Source organism: Equus caballus, chromosome 16, assembly GCF_041296265.1.
Source record: "Equus caballus isolate H_3958 breed thoroughbred chromosome 16, TB-T2T, whole genome shotgun sequence".
In the NCBI taxonomy this organism is placed as follows: domain Eukaryota; kingdom Metazoa; phylum Chordata; class Mammalia; order Perissodactyla; family Equidae; genus Equus; species Equus caballus.
Window position 1 is genome coordinate 41,667,135 of NC_091699.1, and position 23,228 is coordinate 41,690,362.

The following is a 23,228-nucleotide window of genomic DNA, read 5'->3' on the forward strand; positions in this document are numbered from 1 at the left end:
AGTGCTTTTTTTCCCCTTCTTGGTTTTAAGGAAGCAGAGAGGAAAACTATGGAGCAGAGTTCTCAAGACACCTTCCCTGTGGCTAAAAAAACAAAAGGAAATATGCACATAGGTGGCCAGAAAGAATCCGGCCCAAACACACACCTCAGACGCAAAGAGAACTTTGATAGTATATCGCCCAGCAGCAGGAGGCACATATTTGACTGTAAACGTGTCGTTGGCGTTGTGAATAATGTCAAAATCCACGTCTTCCTCATCCTCACTTAACACCCGGGCATCACATTTAATGCCAACGCTGACATCACCTGGAACAGACCAGCTTATTAGCACCAGTTTACAAGAAACAGCATGTCCCGGGCAATCACTTCCAGCTCAGGTGAACACCCAAAATAAGCAAGTGAGTAGTTTCCAGGAAGAAACCTGAGAAAGGGATGGTAGGAAGTCAGGGTTTTGAAGAAGGGATGGAAGATTAGCAAAGATATCACCAAGCAACTGACACAGAGGCTCATTAGATGAATAATTACCTATTCAGGTGGACTATTTCCTGGTTCAAAGTTCACTGCCCTTGAAACCTTACGAAAAGAACTCTCTTCCCCAAGGAGCAGCAATCGGTGTGTTGGGTGAAGCCCCCTCTCACCTTCCCCAGCCTCAGTACAGTCCACTGTGAAGTGAGTAGGCTCATTCGCCTTCAGTCCACTTCTCTCCACGCCTGGCCCAAACACTTTGACCTTCTGTGGATGGCTACCCTGCCCGATGTTGACCTAGAGAGGACATGGAGGAAGTTGTAATCAAGTGCTCCTCCACTTGGACTCAGTAAAATATTGTTAGTTAACATTGTCAGAAACAGTCCTTTTGTACAATCTAGAGCACTCTGCTCTTCAGGCCATTTCATCTTTCAAGGCCCACCAAGGATGGGTTCTTTCCATATATCTGCCTTGGCCATCAGGCATGTAGCCCAGATCTGCCGCAGGACTGGGCTTTTTCATACAATGGCCAGGATTCCACCTGATAACCTACCCTGTAAGGGCTGTGTGGGATGTTCACACCTCCCCAGACCACAGCAATGGTGTGCTTGATGGCCTTAACTGGGGTATATGAGCAGGCATATGTGCCATCCATCCGGCTCTTCATCTGGATGTCGATGGGCTGGCCTTCCCCGTCCTGCAAAAGAGCAGGGGCTAAGAACAGAGCTGGTCCTCACACTGTCTCCATCAAGCAGGTCCACCATGGCCTCCCAAGACAACCAAGTCACCATGCTCTCATCCAACAAAACTTCATGGAGCAACTATAATATGCCATGTTCTCACAATACAACGACCACGAGGTGATAAAATACTACATGCATTTATTTATTTTTAATTATTAAGAGCAAATGGCCCAAAAAGAAAGCCATGGCCACTCAATCCTTCTTAATTTCAATTTCTGCATTTAAATCCTTTGGCCAAATTCAATTAAATTAGATAAACATATTTAATAAATCCTTGTTTAGAAACCTCCCATCATGGCTTAGGTAGCTTCAGTCACACCAAAAGACATCTACAGGGAAATCTGAAACAATCAAGCCTTGCTTCCATAGAATACAAATCATAAAGATGAAAAAAGCACCCTGCTTAACATGTTAGAATTTCATTTAATCCTCACATAACCCCATGAATAATAAAAATTCCCAATGTGTAGATAAGGAAAACTGAGGATCAGATAGACTGAGCAACTTGCCATTATACTGTCGGATGTTGTCACTTGCCAATTACCTGCACAGGTGGCCCCTGGAAACTTACCTGAGCAAAAATCTTTAAGGGAGCTTTTCCAGCATCCTTAGGATCCACGGTGAACTCGGCCAGGTTGTTGACTATACAGCCAGATTTCTCCAAACCCGGCCCGTACGCTCGGACCTAGGGTAAAGGGCCAATAACGATTCTCTTTCTGTGTAACGCCCCAACTAATCCCCTATAGGAAGACTGGTGACCAGCAAATAGCGGAAGAACAAAACAATTTGTGTTTGGCTTCACAGCACCTATGTGACTGGATGGTTATGGAAGGAAAATGCTAAAGTAGGTTGCAACTTGAAAATAAAAAACAGTATCATTAACCTCTCATGAGAGAAAACGCTCTTACACTAGGCCTCAAACTTTATTTGAGCTCCCTGCTTTATTCTGAGCTGACATAGAGAACTTCTAGTACCTAGGGCAGGGACCTCCAACCATGCCCAGTTTCAATGTTCCCAATTTGAGGGGACTCAGAACTTTTACCACAGACAACATTCTAAAAGTTTGCAGCCCACCAAGAGCAAAGAACCAGCAGTTGGCTAAAGAGGGGTAGCTACCAGCCCGGACTGACATCAGCCTGTGGACAGCTGCCCACGTGGGCCAAGAGGGTGTGGGAGACTCCTGTTGGCCAGGCTGGCTCAGAGTTGATGGTAATCAGCCTGCTAAAGGTTTGAGAGAAGCTCTTGGAAACACTGCAAACACTGCTCCAATTTAAGAGAGGCAAGCTGGGGAGGAAAAAAAACCCTTTATCTATGGAGTACCTTTCCTTTTTTTTGTAAATGGTCAGATACTTTTCCCATTTTATTTTTTTATTTTTTATTTTTTGGTGAGGAAGGCTGGCCCTGAGCTAAAATCTGTTGCCAATCTTCCTCTTTTTGCTTGAGGAAGATTGTCACTGAGCTAACACCTGTGCCAATCTTCCTCTATTTTGTATGTGGGATGCTGCCACAGCATGGCTTGATTAGCACTATTTAGGTCCACATCTGGGATCCAAACCTGTGAACTCCAGGCCCCCGAAGTGGAATTTGTGAGCTTAACCATTATGCCACTGGGCTGGCCCCTGGAGCACCCTGAAACAGTAACTACAGAAAACGGCAAGATGGAAACATGATGCTCTAGGTTGCAAGAAAATAGCAGCTAATGGAGTCCCCTATGTGGGCCAGGCACTGGGCTAAGGGCTGTCTTTTTCCCTATAACCTCCTCGAATCATCACAGAAACTCTGGGAAGCAGACACTATTACCATTCCCATTTTATAAAGTAAGACAGCAAGAGTCAGAGAGGTAAGTTACTTGCCCAGTGTTAGAAAAGTACTAAGCAGTACTACCAGGATTCCAGTGCAGGCCTATTTCCTTCCTAAGCTCTAAATGGCTCCTCTGTGCCATCTCTCAACATGCTGCTTAAGGCAACTGTTTAGGCCCCGGGGAGAGTGCCAGGAAGACAGGACAGAAACACAAGCTGATTCACCAGATCCGGGTTGTAGTCTCCCGTGGCTGGGTGGATGAAAGCCATGTATGGACTGTCCTTGATGTCCTCGTCGTCACACATGATGTGAACAGCATATTCACCGGGCTCCTTGGGCCAGTACTTGACATCACACGATCCATCATTCTGGTCGTCATACTCAATCTTCGCCTGGGAGGGGCCTTCAATGGCAAACCCTGGGGGTGGGAGGGCCCCTGGTTACATGGTTGAAAGTACCTATGCTATGTTACTACCAACTTACTCTCTCTGCCTCCCTGAAAGCCAAGTATTGGCCATAAGATTGAAATCTGTTTGTGTCCCTTTCCCATAAAATCAAGCCTATTGACTCTTCACTAGAGGTGGAAGGTTGGATTGTATACTTCATTTTTTTTTATATATATATATCATGTAACAAGGAAGGTCATTCAGCAAACCTTTTTGTTGGCAATATAGCAACACGTGCCAAGAGCCTTAGAAAATGTCCATCCTTTGCCCCACCAAATGCATTTCTGGGCTTTTATCTGAAGGAAATAACCAAGGATATGTATAAACAGTTACATACAAGGATATGCATTCAGCACTGTTTTTATAGCAAAACCCTGGAAATAACTGGAGAGCCTAATGGTAGATATATCCATGTAATGGAATTCCATGGAAGCCATGGAAAATCAAGACATAGCCTCTAGTTATCTGAGGCAGAAAGATATAAAGACTTCCCCCAGATATTTTTTATGGCAGATCAATATCTGTAGGTGTACATACAGAAAAAAGTCTGGAATGATATACCAAAAGGTTTAATATTATCTCTAGTCTACAAGGATATAGCAAGATGTTTATTATCTCTTCAGAAGGAAAAATTAAACGTGATTTCCTGTTTTTCCCTCCTTGCTTATTTCTATTACCTAAAACAGAGGTCATTAAACTATGGTTGGTAGGTCAAATCTGACCCACTGCCCGTTTTTATGAATAAGGATTTCCTGGAACATAGCCATGCTCCTTTGCTTATATATTTTCTATGGCTGCTTTCACGCTGCAATGGTAGAGTTGAACAGCTGCAACAGAAAGAATATCACCCACAATACTTAAGTATTTGCTATCTGGTCCTTTATAGAGAGATCAGTACTGACCACTGATCTAAAATGATCATATATATATATCTCTCAGATGCTTATTTAAAATATACTCAGTTATGCTCCAAAGAATATTTACTTCCTGAATTCCTAATTTCAGCAAAATGCAGGATCGGTCAACAATATTTGCTAAGTGCCTACCATGTTTCAGGCACTGTTTGAGGCATAACATCCATAGAAGGCCTCCGCCCTGGAGGTCTAGTGGATACAGGAATGCTGGTGCCAGAGGGAGAGGGCAACTGGAAGGGTAGGAGGAAAACAGGAATTGCAATTCCACAGCAGTATCCAGAGGCAGCCTCAGATGGTCATGAGGCCAGGAGGCTAATGGTGGTAAGGCTCAGAGGAGGCCCCAACACACAGCCTGACACCTGGCCCAGGCACCCTGTAATCTCAGCTCCTGAGAAGCTGCGGGTCAGCTCCTTCCACTTACCCAGAGACCCCACTTCAGAGCCAACGGACTCCACCACAAAGTCCGCTGAGCGCCCAACAATCCCGCCATGGAGGCCAGGGCCCCAGGCGCGGACTTTCTGCATGCCTGCTTCAGGACCAACTTGAACTTCAAAAGGGCTAGAAGAAAAGGAACGGAAGTCTAAAGAAGAGCAAAGAAAGGGCCAATAACTACAGCCATAAGCTGTATACACATATTCTTTCTACTTGCCTGGTCCTTTTACCTGCACCCCAATCTCCAGCCAAGCCCTTTCTCCACGCAGGTCCCCCAACAACCATTGTTATGTCAACAATATAATGTAATGCAGCTGCCTTGGGGTGCTCAGGTGGCCACTGGATTGGCACTCAAGCCGTAGTGCCTTGCATTATCCTTCTGGTCATTTACCTTTTGTGAGCAGTGCTCACCAGACTGAGCCCTGGCAAGTATGAAAGTGCGTATTTTTCCATATCCTGCTTATGCTATAACAAGAAAACAAGGTTGAATAGGCTTTATCTCATACATGAATAAATGTGCTTTAACTTTAGACAGGAGATTTTAGAAAGTTTACTTAGATTCTCAGAACCCTCTAACGCCCAGATATTTCTCAAGGTAAAATGAATTAATTCAGAGTTTAAAGTTGCCCCCAGGGGAGCTGGAAAGCACGTGAATGGGAGGGAGGGCAAGTGCAACGCCCACAAGGCAAAGCTGGAGGCAGCGTCCCTTGGATCCTGACTATACTCACGGAGAGGATCTTAATGTAAACCACAGCAGATTTTACCCCCATGGCATTGCTGAACAGAGGCACACACTGAGAGAAAGAGAATCTCAGTTTACATAAGGGTGTACACACAGCCCATTTGCTATTACTGCTCCTGGCTTCCCGGCCTCCCACCAGCCCCAAACCGCCAGCATTTGATTTAAAGCAATGCAGCTGAAACCACAGTGACTTTCTGGTGCTTTTGAGAACAGGCCAAATGTCTGTGCTGCTCTGAAAAAAAAAAAGGTTTTCAACAAAGCCAATCTCATTCTTTTCTGCAGCCCAGGAAGCAGCCACCGTGAGCCTGCCCTGAACTGAGCATACCTCAGGCAGAAGACAGAACTCCAGCTGGAGACTCACCTCTTTGGAATGTGGTGTCCCCCCCACGTGATGGCGATGCTGTATTTCCCCGGGGTGCTGGGGTAATATTCAAATGCATAGACTCCATCCAGAAAGCCTTTCTGCTTCACCAGCTCCTCCAGACCCTCTGCGGGAAGGAAGCACGTCATCTTTCCAGTGCAATCCCAGGCTCAGAACGAGAATTTAAAAGGCAAGAATAGGGGCTGGCTCCGTGGCCGAGTGGTTAAAGTTCCATGCACCCCCCTTCAGCAGCCCAGGTTTGCGGATTCAGATCCCGGGCACGGACCTGCTCTACTCAACAGCCATAATGTGGAGGTGTCCCGCGTACAAAGTGGAGGAAGAGGCACAGATGTTAGCTCAGGGCTAACCTTTCTCAAGCAGAAAAAGGGAGGAGGACTGGCAACGGATGTTAGCTCAGGGTGAATCTTCCTCACCAAAAAGGGAAAAAAAGGCAAGAACAGAAAGACAGCAATATCTACAAAACATAAGCCACATAGGAAAACTAAGCAGGCTGCCTCAAAATATGGGGGCCCCCAAAACCTGGGAGATTACCACAAAGCTGAAAATAGATCCATCCCTACTTTAAAGTATGGGGAAATGGAAGATTTCCCAGCTAACTGGCTTTAGAAAGTTCTCTCAGCTATGAGGGGGGTATGAGATCCTGAATCTCCTGGTCTGTCTAAAGATTAATCTAGTCACATCTCAATTTTTCTCAATGACCATAGCTACCCATCTTAGCCGCCCACAAAAACTGGGGAGGGAATGAACCTTCATGAGTATTTGGCATGAGTTTCAGGTTAGTGTCCCAGCATATCTTTTTCAACTAATGCCAGACAACGAAAGCAAGAAATCTCTTGTATGCTGTCTATGACAGGACAGGTTTTAGATGCTACACCACAAACTCCAGAGCAAGCCATCAGGCAGGAACTTGTTTTATGTTGAGCCCTGAGGTTTGGCCAGGAAAGACATTTAGTCAAGCAAGAATCCAAAGTCAGAAAAAAATGCCTCCTTGGCTCCTGTAGCAACAAACCAGGAGGGAGGGCAGCCCCAGAGCAGCTTGGTTTCCAGGTCTGGGCAGTCTAGAACCTTGGCTGCCCTTGGGGAACAGCCTGCCCTGAAGCTTGGTGCTCTGAGATCAAATATTAACTTTCCGGAGCTCAGAACACCCCTCTCCTAGCCTGCTGGAAACACAGAGGGTGAGAGCAGTCCAGGCACAGGAAGCTCAAGATACCACAAGGCATGGGAGTGAAACCGCCAAGGGCTGCTACACCTGCAACTAGAAATGCCAAGCTGCTTATCTGTTCCGGCGAACGCTCAAGGACAGGGGAGCTACTCGTCCCTGTGCCTGCTCTCTCCCTTGCTAAAAGAAGGAGCAGGAATGAGCTGCAGGGTGCAACCCACCCCTCCATGAATGGCATTTATCTACAAGGAAAACTTACTCTTAGGGAATTTTATTCTCCTTCTGTAAGCACTGATCATAGTGATTAGGTACTTGACATAATTTCATAGTCTATAAAATGTAACCTATGGTAGGGAAATTACTGGCTTTGGAGACTGTGCTTGAATTCCAGCTCAGATGCTTACAAGCTGTGTGACGTAGGGCAAGACCCTTCCTCTTTAAGCCTAGGTTTCCTCAGATAAAAAATGGGCCACTTCAGGTGTTTGTTCCAAAGACAGCATTTCCCAAACTCCAGTGCATCACTGCTTTTTTCACTCCCAGAAGTCTTAATATAATGTGAAGCTGTCAAGTGACCACTGTTCCCACCTGCATTCAAGGGCAGACATTACTAATCAATCACTGCTTCCTTCCCCATGGAGCCCAGACAGCCTCAAATCTTTGAGACAGCTCTCTGGGATACACTGATCAGAACTGGCCATGGGGTGAAATCTATACGCCGTGTCTACAAAGTTAGCCAAAATCACACCTGAGATAGGGATAAAAGGAACACTTACTAGGACCCTTCACGGTTACGCCGAGCTCCCCACTTCCGGCAGCTTTGGTGTCAACCTTGAAGTCTGCAGTCTCCCGGATACGGATGCCTTTGGGCTGCAGGCCTCGGCCACTGGCCCGGCAGGCGTTTGGACTGCAGGCTGCAAGCACAGTTTCGACATCAATTCAACCTTTCATTCTTTAGTCAGGGTTGAGCAAGCCAAGGTAACTTGGAGCCACCCGCCAAGAAAATGTTTGCTTTGCACAAAGAGTATGCAGCAGTTGCCCGAGACCAGCGGTCTTGTTCAGAGAGCACACCAGGCTAGCAAATAAGGACACAACATAACTTTGTCCAGCCACATCACAGAGGGACTAGGGGAAAGTTACTTTGGCGAAGAAAGCAGAAGAGCACAGCATGGATTTGCTGGGCTCCTGGTAGCCCCTGAATTCTGGTGTTTATCCTCTCAGTGGTGAAGGAGAGTTAAGATCTAGTGCTGGACATCATTCAAACCTCATTGCCACACTCAAGGGCCCAGTAATTGGAAAGACTGGACTTTTTCAAGTCTACTTGGAAAATGTAGCACTTGAAAACATCTCACCAGGTTCCAAACTTTGGGTAAGCCATTTTTAAAAGTCTAAATATTGTTGTCTTCCACAAGAAGAGCCAGAGGATAGCTCAAAAAGAGACCAGTTCAGCCCCACTTTGGCCAAGGTAGACAAACATTTTAGTGCTGTCTGTTACAAGATCCTTTGCAATGTGGGCAGCTATAAACACAACAATTAGCAATAAACACCACTCTTAATTTGACTTCTGGATCTAGTTAAAAAAATCTAAAGTTGTAAGTCTAAAAATTAAGGACAAACGCAGCTTCTAATATTCCTTACATGAGAGATCCACAGACTACTGTTCCACGGGGTTTGTCTGAAGGTTGATAAAAGACATGCTTGTACTCCAGGAATTCTTTGCTAACATGGGCAACCTTCTCCTTAAGTATAGAAATTGGAGAATAATGGGTCAAATGTTCTGTTGCTTATTAAGTGGCTTTTCCTTTCCAAATCTGACAATGCTTATTTGACAGCTCTCTATACACTCGTGACACTTTACACTGGGGGTCAGAGACTCCAGAAACCAAGACTCTTTATTCCATAGAAGGAAAGTAATTCCTCCTCCCTCAATGTCCTTGGCTGGCTATTTGGCGAACAACTGCGTCCCAAAGAGAAACGCACATACCCTTGGAGCTGGAGATGATTCTAGGTAGCTCACGGATGAACATACGTTTATGGTGGCACTGTATGGCAAGTGACATTGGTTTTCCATTGTGAGAGTGATATATAGCTTCTCTTTTATATAAAATCATTTAAGTGAAGGAAGGGTTAGTATACCAAAAGAAAAACTCTATCAATTAAATACTAAATAGTACAAGTGATGAAGCAATATGCCAGAAATGAAAAAGGTAGACCATGAGTGAGAGGAAGTTGGAAAACACCATTAGAACTAGAAGAGCTGTTCAAAATTTTTTCCTGCATTATATCAAAAAGAGGTTTGTTTAGGAACATGTTGGTTTCATTATTTTTCTTTGTCAAGGGGAGAAAAGTTGGTCATACCAGAGATAAGTCACAACAGGATGACAGACTTTCCTCAAAGGGTTTAAATGTGTCTTAAAAAAAAAAACGCTCATGGAAATTCTGAACATGTGCAGTAGTCTCAACATCAAAAGGGTAACTGCTCAGTTCATATAAACACTAAATGGAGCTAAAGAGTTTAAAGGAAACTGCCAGGTTCTCCATCATTTTGAGATGTCTTAGAGATGTTTAAATGTAATTAGACAGTGGGTTTGGGGTCTGGCTGGACAAGTTGTAATAACACCTGCATTGTAATTTCCCAAGGTCACAAACAGCACAGGCCCAGCTGACATCTGCAGGCAGCACCAAGAACTGGCACAGAAGCCCCACCCAACCAGCCCTTACCAAGAGAGGTGCCTCTGGCCCAGTGCTCTCAACTAGGAAGCCAACAGCTTCGGGGTCCAGGCTGGCCCAGAAGCAGGATTCAGAAGAGGAAGCCAGGTCTGCAGATGCAGATGTGGAGGACAGAACAGGGAAAGGCAAGTACTGGTTAGAAAGGGCAGCAGAGTTGGAAAACAAACAAACAAACAAAAAAAAAGGAGCAACAAAGTCAGAAGGAAAGAGTCTGACATTATAGAAAAACGTGTTCTTCTGGGTGCAGAAGGAGTTTAGCAGCGTGGTTAAGGGGTCAACAGAGACCTGGGCTCTACTCCTACTGAGGCCTAGTCCATACTCACTGATACCTTAAGTTATCTAAACCTCAGTGTCTCTCCTTGCAAACTGCGGATACTAACAGTACCTGGAACACACAGGCTGGTGTGATGATGAGATGCAGTCGTGCTGAGTGACTGGCGGCCAGTAAAGGTCAAGCAGTGGATGCCACAGGGCACCAGGAATGTTACTGCTGCTAACCTCAGCCACGGACGCCAACTCCTCAAACAGCCTCAGTCTGGCATCTCGCAGCAAGGATAACAACTCTCCTGTACGAGTGTTCTGGGGAGGATTAAATGAGTTGATACAAGTAAAGCACTTGTGTCACTGCACAGCTCACAGAAGGATACAAGTATTAATATCTTGAGGACAAAGTAAGCTACTTCTGGCAGAAAGGAGACAAGCATGAGTTCACTGTTGTGCCCTGACTATTCTCCTGGCCTCAGAGCCCAGCCTGGAGCACAGTCAGCCTTAATGCTAGAAGCAGAAGAATTGGTCACCCTGGCACTCACCTTCCCCAACCTGCACAACAAAGGGACTCTTGGGAATGGTGTCCCCAGCGAAGGAGACCTTGATTACGTGGGGGCCAGGTTGCACTGGCTTGTACACACATCGATACACCTGGTTTCCTTTGTCTTCCACAAGCAACTCCACGGTGTTCTTCCCCTGAGGATCCTCCACCTCAACACCAATGTCACCCACGCCAGCACCTATGAGAGGGAACATTCCGTGAGCCGCCCATCATTCTCTCAGAAAGCTCACTGCTGCTGAGTGCAAAAGCAGGTACAAAATGCAAACCACAGGAGACAGAGGCACTCAGAAGGTCCACACCAAGACGTTTGTTAGCAATTGTTTTCTTGGGAGGGCAGAGGTCATGGCTGAACTTTTGCCTTTTTCTCATTCTCTATTTTCTAGATTTTTTACATTGGAAAGAAAGCTAACAATTCAAGAATTGTGTCTTATTCTTTCTTTTTCTTAATCCCCCTCCCCAATAGGACCTTGTAGAATTTGGTCTAGTACATGATTCTTAAAACTCAGTTTCTTTGAAACACTTATTTAGTCCTATCAGAAATGTGTACAGAAACTGATTAATGACTAGTAATCAAAGTCGAGATTGAATGTAAGATTTTAGAGAAGCTGTTTTTGAAAAACCTAAAAATATAAAACATTTTAAAAAGCTATTTTTGCTGTTGGTTGTTCGATTTAAAAGACGAAAGGTCAGGCATCCAAAATCTTCGGATTCCTGAGGATTCTCTCAGGCTTTGGCCTGATCCATGGAGGAGAGGCACATCACCTGCCGTGTAGATGTCAAAGTAGGTGGGCTTATTGGCGATGTTCCCTGTAGCTTCCAAGCCTGGGCCTTTCGCAGTGACTTTGCTGGCGTCTCCATGGGCCTTGTCAACATTCACTTCAAATGGGCTCTTGGATATGTGCTGTCCTGCAAAGAGGACTGTGACCTACAAGTGACGGACAGGTGAGATATAACCACTTCTCCCTGCCCAGCACGACCAATATATCAAGTCACATGCATCGACATTCTTCTCTTCTCTCCTGACTATCCACACAAAGGAAGCTGGAACCACGAGCCCTGGTTAAGTGGCCTGAATGGGACTCCCACCTGGCCCCATCAGCCATATGGATGGGGTGGGCCCGGGGCATTATGCCTTTAGCAAACTAAAAATGCTGCTATCAGAAGGCTTAGTCTCTCAAGCAGTCTATGAACAAGACGTTTACTTGAATCTCTAGACATTGGACCCTTTAAGGCAACTGCAGAAGGGGCCACTGCCCCCCAGAACATAACGCACAGTTCCAGAATTTCAAACCCAGAGTCAAAGTATTTTTCAAGGGACCAAGATCATTCTCAAATACACAGATTTGAGATAAAATACAGATTTCCATCTAAAACTTGAGCCAGAGTTCTCATTTTTTAAATTTTTCAAGGATATGGGGTTGGGTTTCATATGAATTAATTACATCATAAATGCTCCCTTCGAGATTTTTTTCCCCAAATTCATGATGTTCTAAGGGTATGAGAGGAATCTACAGCCATGGTTCCAGGTGTTCACTAAAACTCAAGGTGGTACGTATGGTCCATGTTTTGAAGTTTTGGCATGGTACCTGGGGATTGGCCTGTGTGTGCTGTTGAGGCTTTCTTGCAATGAAGGGCTCACTCCTGGATCACCCCACCCTCCTGCAAGACTCACTTAGTGCCCATCCTACAGGCCAACTAGTTGGACACCAACTCAAACAGAATTCAAAATGTTGCTGAGACAAAGGGCCTGGGGGCTGGATTCCTATCATTTCTCCAGGCGCATGGGTGGGCCGCTGGCCTCCACTATAGTGGAGCTCAGGCTTCAGGGCTGACAGGTCCTCCAGAGCACCTCGATGGGGAATACTTAAGGAAGCATTAAAGACAAAGAGCCCACTGCTTAGCTTCTATACACCAGGCATATCACTCCATGGCCTAGGTGGAGTTAGAATTATCTTATGACATTGCAAAGAACTTAGTGGAATTCAATCTCGATATGTTAGTTAACGTCTCAAGCCTGATTCACACAGATCCCAAATCTTCTACAATGAGCACAGATACTTTCATAATCAGAAAGGAAAATCAAAGTTAACTTAAGAAATCCACTCTTCCTCCAGAGATATCCTCCTTCCATACATATGGAAGCAAGCCCAGAAGAGCAGCACAAGCGCGGGCAACGACACCCCATCTTACTTTGTGCAGCCCAGTGACCTTCGGCAGGTACTCCACAGAGTACGTCTTGTTCTTGTCGTTGGCTGGGGTCACTTGTGCCTAGGAGGGAAGATGACCAACAGTTAGAGAAGGTGCCAAGCGTGAGTAAAGAGCATGCTGTGCCAGCTGAGGTCCTGAAGCGAGCTGCCAGGTCAGGACCCTGAAGGCACTGACTATTTCCTGTCCCACCCACTCCTGCCAGACATCCCAGGGGAGAAGCAGCCTGAAGTCACAGGCACAAAATCACATAGCACAAAGGTATAACCAAGTCAGGACTCTCCACTCTTTCAGGGCTGGAACTCTCCAGACAAGAGAGAAAATGAGGCAGGTAACTTAAACCTTTATTGGCTCAGTAGTTATTGAGAGTTACGAAATGCCGGGCCCAGTGTCAGTTACCAAAAATAAAACAATGAATGAATCAGGCACAATCCCTGCCCTAGGGGGAGAAACTTAAAATTTCAGATGGTGCTGAGCACTAGGAATAAAATATGATCTTAAGAAGATAAGTGGACTGAGAGAACAGCATGTGCAAAAGCCCTGAGGGAGAAACCAAAGGATGGTCAGTGTGGGAAGAGAGTAGGGCAAGAATCACTTCGTTATTCTGGCCACTGGTATCTAAAACCTCAACTAATAAGAACTTTGCTAAATCCAAAAATCCAAAGTATCCTTTATTTTATTAAACATTGTGTCCTTGGGTATCAATTTATATTATTTTCCTTTTTTTTTTTTTAGATTGGCCCTGAGCTAACATCTGTTGCCAATCTTCCTCTTTCTTTCTTTTCTGCCCAAAGCCCCAACACATAGTTGCATATCCTAGTTGTAAGTCATTCTAGTTCTTCTATGCGAGATGCCACCACAGCAGGGCCTGATGAGCGGTGCTAGGTCCACACCCAGGATCTGAAGCAGGCCACTGAAGCGGAGCATGCAAACTTAATCACTTGGCTGTGGGGCCAGCCCCTATGTTATTTTTCAAGGCACAGCCCTCAGAGAGGTTATTTTAACTGCTGTAAGCCTCAAGATCCCTTTGGTAAAAAACAGTGCTTGTCATGAGTTTTAATGAGGAAAATGGAGGCACAGTCCGTGGCTGTGTCACAAGCCCCAAAAGCTCCATGGGATGCTGGACAGGGCAGGCAGCATCCTCCAACATACCTCTTCTTTGTTGCCTTCTGGGTCCTCAACAAACACCATCAGGTCTCCTTGCCCAGCACTGATGGTGTCCACGGTGAACTTGGCCGGCTGCTTCACCATGTTTCCAGTGGGCTCAATTCCTGTCACGGGTTTACACACGCATGTTACAAGCTGGGCCAGGCCCTGACACAGGCCGTCAGCCACTGTGTCTCCAAGGAACTGAGAGATGGGACCCAGCCCCACAGCTGTCTCGTGGGAGACAGGGACAAACCACTGGAACAAAGATAGTCAAACGGGTTGAAAGCCCTAATTTTGTCCTTGTTATTTAAGCAGCAGCCTATTCTGAAATATCCAGAGCAATTCAGTCAGAAGTCTATACAACTGTGAAAAACAATGTGGTAACTAGCACTGGGGGCTTGACTTGAGGAAGGGGACACACGGAGGGGAGGAATGAGGTATGAGAGAATGGCTCATTTTTCATCAAACACCAATTTTTTATGACTTGAAATTTTTAAAAATTGCATTCAACTATGTTTTAAAAATTAAACTTTTTATTATGAGATGAGTGAGTGGATTAATTTGAGATAAAGTCATATGCAGGTGTAAAAAATAATATCCTTCACCCAGTTCCCCAAATGGTTATTTCGTACAAAACTCTAGAACGATATCACAAGAATGGTACTGACCTTGACACAATCAAGATAACGAACATTCTATCCCCACGGGGATCCTCGAGTTGCCCTTTTATAGCCACTGCCACTCCTCCTCACCCCACCCTCTTCTCACCCCAGCTACCACTAATCTGTTCTCCATCTCTATAATTTTATGTCTAGGATATTATATAAATGGAATTGTATGTCATATAACCTTTTTGAGTTGGCTTTTTCCACTAAGCATAATTCTCCATAGATTCATCTAGGTTGCTGCCCGTATCAACAGTTTGTTCCTTTTATTGCTGAGTTATATTCCATGAGAGGAATGTACTACCATTTGTTTAACCATTCACCCATCAAAGGACATCCGGGTTGTTTCCGGTTGTCTAGTACCGATAAAGCTGCTATAAACATTTGTGTACAGGTTTGTGTGTGAACATAAGTTTTCATTCCTCTGGGATAAATAAATGCCAAGGAATGCAATTGCTGGGTCGTGTGGTAGTAGTACGTTTACTTCTTTTTAAGAAACTGACAAACTGTGTTCCAGAGTGGCCGTACCATTTTACATACCCACCAGCAACGTATGAATGATCAGAATCCAGTTTCTCTGCATCCTTGCCAGAATTTGGTGCTATCACTAATTTCTACTTTAGCCATTCTGATAGGTGTGTTATGGCTTTAATTTGCATTTCTCTAATGGCCAATGATACTGGACATCTCTTCATGTGCTTCTTTACCATCTGCATATCTTCAGTGAAATGGCTATTTATGTCTTTTACCCATTTTCTAGTTGGATTGTTTGGTTATTTTTTTGTTTTTTGGCCTGTTGAGTTTTGAGGGTTCATTATATATTCTAGATACTGGTGCCTTATATATTCTAGATAATTAGTGCTTTCCAAATATTTTCTCTCAGTCTTTAGCTTGTCTTTTCATTCTCTTAACTGCAAAAAGTTTTACATTGTTTTAAAAAGTTTTTAAAAGTAACATCCAGTCCCCAGGCCCTTTGTCTCAGCAACACTTTGAGTTCTGTTTGAGATGGTGTCCGGGTGGCTTGTAGGGCAGGAGCTGAGTGAGTTTATCCTACAGGAGAGTGGGGTGATCCAGAAGTGCACCCTTCACTGAGAGAAAGCCCTGGACAGCACATGCACCCCAGTCTCACGTACCAGGCCAAGACTTTGAGACAGAAGGTACTTTAAAAAATATTTTTTAAGTTTTAACTTTGATGAAGTCCAACTTCTCATTTTTTTCCTTTTACACATCATGCCTTTGGCGTTAAGTCTAAGAACTCTCTGCCTAGCCCTAGATCCTAAAGATTCTCATCTACATTTTTTTCTGAAAGTTTTATAGTTATATGTTTTACATTTAAGTCTGTGATCCATTTTGAGTTAACTTTTACATAAAGTGAGAGACTGAGGCTGAGGTTCATTCTCCTTACCTATGGATGTCCCATTGTTCAGGCACCATGTGTTGAAAAGGCCCTCTTTTCTCCACTGAATTGCGTCTGCACCTCTGTCAAGAATCAGTCGTGCGTATTTTGGGGGTGTCTTTCTGGGTTCTTGATTCTGTTTGGTTGATCTGTGCGTCTATCCCTCTGCCAATATCACAGTCCTGATTTCTAGTCTAGCTTTACAGTTAAGCCTTGGAATCAGGTAGACGGATTCCTCCCACATTATCTCTCTTTTTCAAAATTGCTTTCCCTACTGTAGTTCCTTTGTCTTTCCATATACATTTTGGAATAATAATATTTTCTAAATCTATAAGAAATCTTTCTGGGATTTTAATAGCAATCGTGTTAAACAACAATTTAGGGAGAAACTGACATCTTTATTCTTTGACTTTTTCAATGCATGAAAACATGTCTCTCCATTTATTTAGGTCTTCTTTGAGTTTTTCATCAGTGTTTTTGTAGTTTTCAGCATATAGATCCTATCATGTTTCATTACATTTACATCTATTTCTCAATTTTTCTTGGAGCAATTGTTCAGTGGTATGGTCTTTTTTATTTTGGTGTCTTCATGTTCATTCTAGTAGACAGAAATCCAACTGATTTTTGTATGCTGATCTCGTATCCTGTGATCTCGCTGAACTCACTTATTCAAGGAGAGCTTTTTTGGTAGATTGTTTAGGGTTTTCTATATAGACAATCATGTCATCTACAAATAGAGACAGTTTTATTTCTGACTTTCCAATATGTATGTCTTTTATTTCCTTTTCTTGCCTGAGTGAACTTGCTAAAATTTGCATCATGTTGAACAACAGTGGTGAAAATGGACATCCTCGCCTTGTTCTTGATCTTAGGGAACATATTCAGTCTTTCACCATTAATTATAATGTCAGCTGTAGGCTTTTTGTGGTAGTTACTCTATATCAAATTGAGGAAGTTCTCGTCTATTGCTCTTTTTCTGACTTCTTATCACGGACGGCTGTTGAATTTCGTCCAGTGCTTTTTCTGTATCAATTGATAAGGTCATGTGATTTTTCTCCTTTAGCCTGTTAATACATGCTGACTGATTTTCTAATATTGTCAGACTTGCATCCCTGGAATAAACCCCATCTGGTCATGGTGTATAATTCTTTTTATATACTGCTGAATTTTATTTGCTAATATTTTGTTAAGAAATTTTACATCTATATTCCTGAAGGATATTGGTCTGTAGTTCTTTTTTGGCATTGCCATTGTCTGGTTTTGTTATTAGAGCAAAACTAGCTTCATAAAATGTATTGGGAAGTGTTCCCTTCTCATATTTTCTGGAAGAGATCGTGTAGAATTGGTGTGAATTCTTCTTTAAATGTATGGTAGAATTCTCCAGTGAAACCATCTGGGCCTGGAGATTTCTTTCCCAAGAGCTTTTAAATTACAAATTTGCTTTCTTTCAAGGTTATAGGATCATTCAGGTTATCTATTCATCTCGGTTGAGTTTTGGTAGCTTGTGGTTTTTGAGGAAAGTCTATTGTAGTTATCCATATTTTCCTTACCGTTTTTTTTCTTCCTGTTATTCCAAGATTCCTTCTTTCATTGTTTCCTTTCTGTCCAGAGAATTTCCTTTAACCACTCTCTTAGTGTAGATGTGCTTGTGAGAAATTCTTTTACATTTGCTTCACCTGAGAATGTCTTGATTCCCTCTTCATTTCTGAGGGACATTATCCTTGGATATAGGATTCCAGGCCGACAATTCTTTTCTCACAGCACGTAAAAATTTTGTGCCACTTCCTTCTGGCCTCCATGGTTTCGGTGAGAAATCTGTCATCCTATTTTCCCCCCATAGGTAAGGTATCATTTCTCTCTTGCTTGCTTTCAAGCTTTTATTGTCTAGTTTCTTGAAGTTTGTCTAAGATGTGGCTTGGTGTGGTTTTGTTTGTTTATTTGTTTGGTGTTTATAGTCTTTGGCTTAGCTCAGCTTCTTGAATCCATAGATTTATATCTTTTGCCAAATTTGGGAACTTTTCAGCCATTATTTCTCCGAGCACTCTTTCAGCCCTCACTCTTTTGACTCTCCTTCTGTGTCAACTATGACACCAATGTTAGACATTGTGTTATCATCCCACAGGTCCCTGAGGCTCTGTTCATTTCTTTCAGTCTACTTTCTCTGTCATTTAGATTGGGTAATTTTTGTTGTTCTATCTTCCAGTTCACTGATTCTCTTCTCTGTCCTTCCATTCTGCTATGGAGCTCAACCACTGAGTTTTTGTTATTGCCTTTTTCAGTTCTAAAAATTCCATTTGATTCTCCCTGTATCTTCTGTTTTTCGCTCAGATTTTCAATTTTGTCATTTGTTTAAAATGTATTTGTAATTGCTTGTTGAAGTCTTTTTACAATAGCTGCTTTAAAATCTTTATGAAATAATCCTAACATCTCTATCATCACAGTGTTGGCATCAATCGATTATTTTTTTTTCATTCAGTTTGAGATCTTCCTGGTTCTTGGTAGGATGAGTGATGTTTCAACTGAAAGCTGCATGTTCTGGGGATTATGAGACTCGGGGTCTTACTTAATACTGCTCCAGCAGGGGAAAGGAGGGTGCGTGCCTCGTTGCTGCCAGTCGGGGAAGAAGTCCAGGTTCCACATTCAACCTCCACTGATACTCACAGTGAGGTGGGCTCCGCATTACTGGTGGGCGGAGGAGGGAGTTCCAGCTCCCGACTAGGCCTCCACTAGTAGCTGAAAGGGGTAGGAATGCCTCATTAGTACTCCTCAAACGGCCTCTACAGACATCATTGCGGGGAGGGGGGCCTCCTTATCTATGGTGAAACTCTGGGCTCCCCATTCGCCTTTGCTGGTGTAAGTGACGGTTGTGGTGGCCACAGTTTTTTCTGTGGTGTTTGGTTGGAGTAGAGGAGTGATTGTCTAAAAGCATTCTGCCTTGCTGGGCTGCCCTTTCCTGGTCTTTTGGCAGAGACAGTAGGCTTTTGTTGGGGCTTTTTGTCTTTGTGTCCATTGGTGTTTCCAGCTCTCAGCTTCTTCAGCTCCAAGTCTGGGATACACGAGTTAAAAGAAAACCAAGGAACTCACTACAGTGCTGGTCCCTGGGTCCTGAGGTCCCCGGCCAGTTTGTCTTATTCTTTTCCAGAGTCTCCTTATGCTTGTCCTTTATAAAATACCCAGGGATTTTAGCAGTATGCGGCAGGAAGAACTAGGAAAAGTACATCTCCTCCATCTTCCTAGAAGTATTTCTGCATTATGGAGAATTCCAAACTTACACAGTCATAGAGAACTGTAAAATGAACCCCTGTGTACATATCACCTACCTTCAACGACTATCAACTCATGGCCAGTCTTGTTTCACACCTTCACTCCCATCTCTTCCCTCCTCCTGTGTTATTTTGAAACAAATCCTAATCCTCATATTTTCCCTCCATAAACATTTACCATGTATCTTTAAAAGACATTTTTAGACTATCTACATCAAAAAAATTAATAATTCCTCAATATCATCAAATATTCAATCAGTATTCAAATTTCCAATTATATTATAATTATCATGCATTTTTTTAACAGTCAGTTTAAATAGGATCCAAATAAGGTTCACATTCTACAACTGCTCGCTTAGTCTCTTAAGTCTCATTTAATCTCTAGGGTTCTTTCCATCTTTTCTTTTCCTTGCCATCAGTCTGTTGAAGACACTGGGTCATTTGTTATGATACTTTGTATTAGTTTTCCAATAAACGACTTAGTTTAAGAAAAAGTGGTGGTGGTAAAGTGTTATATAAAAAGATAACATTCACATACTGTTGGGTAAGAAATGCAAATTGAAGAAAATACATAGTTTGAACTGATTTCAGTATAGGAAAAAGGCTGGAAAGAAATACCTTTGAAGGAAGAAATGGTATTGACAGTTGGGAAGCAAGGTTTTCAATTTTTATTTTCTACATTTTCCCTTTTGCTTAAAATTTACATAATGATCAGGTTATTTAACAAAGAGATTGAAACATGAACTTAATATATTCATAAACACCCACTCCATCTGACTCCAGTAGCCTGAGAAACAACTTCGTCAGCAGCTTATTGAAGGCCTGGGCTTGGGCCCATCCACCCTGGCTAACCATGGTTGGTTAGGAGACCGAACCACATCTCACACTCTGTGAAGCCCCTGGGAGCTATGCTTACCAGAGACAGCCATTCCCCACAATTACTCACAACGAAAGGTGTTGAAGGCTTGCTGTGCAGTGAATGCTTCACACAGAACACAGGTTTTAGAAAAGGTTTCTGCTTAGCTCACGGATACATGCTTTCAACACACTTAACCCCACAAGGGAGCCCGCTACAAAGATCTGTTTGTGGCTGCAGGTTTACCTCACCCCAGCCCTGTCTCCTTCCAGTGAGTGGATCCGCAAGTGGTAACTGCAATCTGGTCAACATCCAAAAGATAAAATAAAATAAACCTCTCCACCCTTTTAGAAACTAGAAGATGAAATGTTCTCTAGTCCTTGGTTCCGTTGGCAGAAATGAAGCAATGTGGCCACATAGGAGAGATAGCAAACTGTACTTGCCCTTTGTCTCACCATGGGGCACGGATAACATCTTAAGGCCCTGCCCATGTGGCCACACATGTGGCCCTATTGCCTAAAACGACCATTTTGTCTTCCTACTTAAAAAGAAAAATAAAAGCTAAATATAGAATCACCATAGGATCCAACAGTTCCACTCCTAGGTATATACCCAAAAAGTTGAAAGCAAGGACTCAAATACTTATGTTCACAGCAGCATTATTCACAATAGCTAAAAGGTGGAAACAACCCAAATGTCCATTGATGGAAGAATGGATAAACAAAACGCAGTACATTCATATAATTGAATTATTATTCAACTTTACAAAGGAAAGAAATTCTGACACATGCAACAGCATGGATGAACCTTGAAAACATGCTAAGTGAAATCAGCCAGATATAAAAGGACAAATATTATATGATTCCACTTATATGAGGTATGTAGAATAGGCAAATTCAGAGACAGAAAGTAGAGTGGTGGTTGCCAGAGGCTGGGGGAAGGCGGGAGTGAGAAGCTACGGTTTAATGGGTAGAGGGTCTCAGTTTGGAAAGATGAAAAAGTTCTGGAGATGGAGAGTGGGGATGGTTGCACAATACAGTCAACATACTGAATGCCGCTGAACGGTACACTTAAAAATGGTTAAATTAGTGAATACTGTGTTACGTATATTTTACTACAACAAAAAAATGAAAGCATAGATACATATATGTCTTGGTGTATATATAAATATATATTTTTTCTATAGCTGTGTTTCCTCCCCAAGTGCACAACAGTTATAAAGACAGACGAAGGAAACGGCAATGACTAGCCACATTCCTGAATGGTAGCAAGTAGTCATTTTCTAGAAAACAGCACTGTGAAAGGAAACCGTTTCACATTAACAATGAGGAAGCTGGAAAGGCAAATGATAAGGTTATTGCAAACAAGCATTTTATGCCTTGATTAGACTCAATCCATTTGACCAAGTTTGTTGACAAAAGATTTATTTGGCTGTTTGCAGTTTTTTTGCCATTAAGGAAGCACAGCCTTTAAAATCAGAGATTCCTTATTCCAGCCACCACCCTTGGTATGGCTTAGAGAAAGCACTTGTAAAGCAAGCATGGACATGCCGACCTTGGAGTGACTGCACATGGAGGGAGGGCTTTAAACAAAGTCCCCAGTCCCTGCGTAACGCAAATGATTGCGCAGACCCCACCTCATTGCCAAAGGGACCTCAAATGGCAAGTGGGTCTGTTCTAGACCCATCAGACTCTGTCTTCTAGTCTAAATCAAGCTAAAAACACAGATGCGCCTCATCTGGCCACTGAGGCTGAGAACAGCACACATCAGCACCACTGCCCTTGTTGTGTGTCATCTTCAGACTAAGCTGACACCAAGGGGGGCAGTGCTGTCTTCAAAGGGGATGAGCGTATGGGATATCCTACAAGACAAGCACCCTGGACTCTTCAGAAAGTCAATGTCATTAAAAAAAGAAAAGTTGGGGGAAATTATTCTAGATTAACAGTCTAAAGAGAAATAAACAAATGTAGCTAGTGAATCTTAATCAGATCTTGATTTGTAAAACAACAAAAACTGTAAAAGACAATTTTAGGACAATAGGGAAATTTGAATACAAACTGGATACTAGTTGATATGTGACTACTGTTAATTTTCTTGTGTGTGATAATGAATATTGTGGTGATGTTAGAGAATGTCCTCTTCTCAGGAGAGGCTTGCTGGTGTATTGAGGAGTGAACCATCACCTTGCTGCAATTTATTTTTAAATAATTCAACAATCTCACACACACACACACACACACACACACACACGCATGCAAGCATGCACACACAAAGGGCAAGAGAAAACTATTATGTTAGAATGGTAAGAACTGCAGATTCAAGATATTTTTGTGTGTCTAAATGTTATAATAGTTATAATTATAGCTATGAAAATTAAGGAATAAAATGCACCCCTTCCCGTCCCCACAGAAAAGGGAATAAGCTGTATCTCGCTGTGCTAATCTTTAGCAGAAACCACACTGGGCTGGAATGTAACTGCTCTCCCTAAAAAGCTAGTGTGCTTGAAGTCAGGTGCCAGCCAGGCAACCAAGCTCCTTGAAATGACTTCGACCCACCGTAACGTTCTGAGCATAACACTCCTGGCAGCTGCCTTGGAGATCATAAACAGGATGTCTTAGCAAGGAAGTGTCTGCCAGGGGCTAACAATAGCTCCCACCCCATCTGGAAATCTGAGGGCGCTTTAGCATAACTGAAGGAGAAGTGAATCAGCAGCCAGATGACCCAGGCTCCCACCTCACCCCCATCACTGACAGTAGTGATCTGGGGTGAGGCCTCCACTCCCTAACCCCCATGGATTGGACCTCTGATTCCTCATCTGAAAAATGGGAAGAGTAGCCCTTTCTTCATCCCAGGGATACTGCACTAAAATCACAAAGCAACAAACTCATCAGTCTCCGTCACATTAAAGCAGCAGTGTTTCTTAAAGCCTAGATCCACAAGGCAGAAAAAGATGGTCATAAACAAATGGACCTTTAGGTACAAAACATCTAACAAAGGAGACCTGGGGTGTCTTTAAGGATTAAGCCTCCACACTCGTGATTCTGAGAAGCTTCTTC

At 43.3% G+C, this 23,228-nt stretch overlaps 1 protein-coding gene and 1 long non-coding RNA gene across 7 annotated transcripts in view; one reads left to right on the top strand and one right to left on the bottom strand.

Annotated features, from left to right (window-relative positions):
- Positions 1-23,228, bottom strand: part of FLNB (filamin B) — a 133,244-nt gene that overhangs the window by 54,263 nt on the left and 55,753 nt on the right. For all 6 annotated transcript variants that reach the window (XR_011426839.1, XR_011426838.1, XM_023620203.2 and 3 more), the window contains exons 5-16: positions 13,996-14,114; positions 12,829-12,906; positions 11,401-11,563; positions 10,619-10,816; positions 7,856-7,993; positions 5,903-6,029; positions 4,789-4,925; positions 3,232-3,425; positions 1,779-1,892; positions 1,018-1,161; positions 638-761; positions 145-305 (exon numbers count right to left, since the gene is read on the bottom strand). Coding sequence is in view for 4 of the 6 variants with exons in the window: in XM_023620203.2 (XP_023475971.2) it covers positions 145-305; positions 638-761; positions 1,018-1,161; positions 1,779-1,892; positions 3,232-3,425; positions 4,789-4,925; positions 5,903-6,029; positions 7,856-7,993; positions 10,619-10,816; positions 11,401-11,563; positions 12,829-12,906; positions 13,996-14,114 (1,697 nt within the window). In the remaining 2 variants the exon portion in view is untranslated. The remainder of the gene's footprint in view (positions 1-144; positions 306-637; positions 762-1,017; positions 1,162-1,778; positions 1,893-3,231; positions 3,426-4,788; positions 4,926-5,902; positions 6,030-7,855; positions 7,994-10,618; positions 10,817-11,400; positions 11,564-12,828; positions 12,907-13,995; positions 14,115-23,228) is intronic.
- On the top strand, positions 5,130-12,011 carry LOC138918027 (uncharacterized). The gene is made up of 3 exons (XR_011426841.1): positions 5,130-5,236; positions 5,824-6,092; positions 9,720-12,011. It is a non-coding gene; the product is annotated as an uncharacterized lncRNA (long non-coding RNA).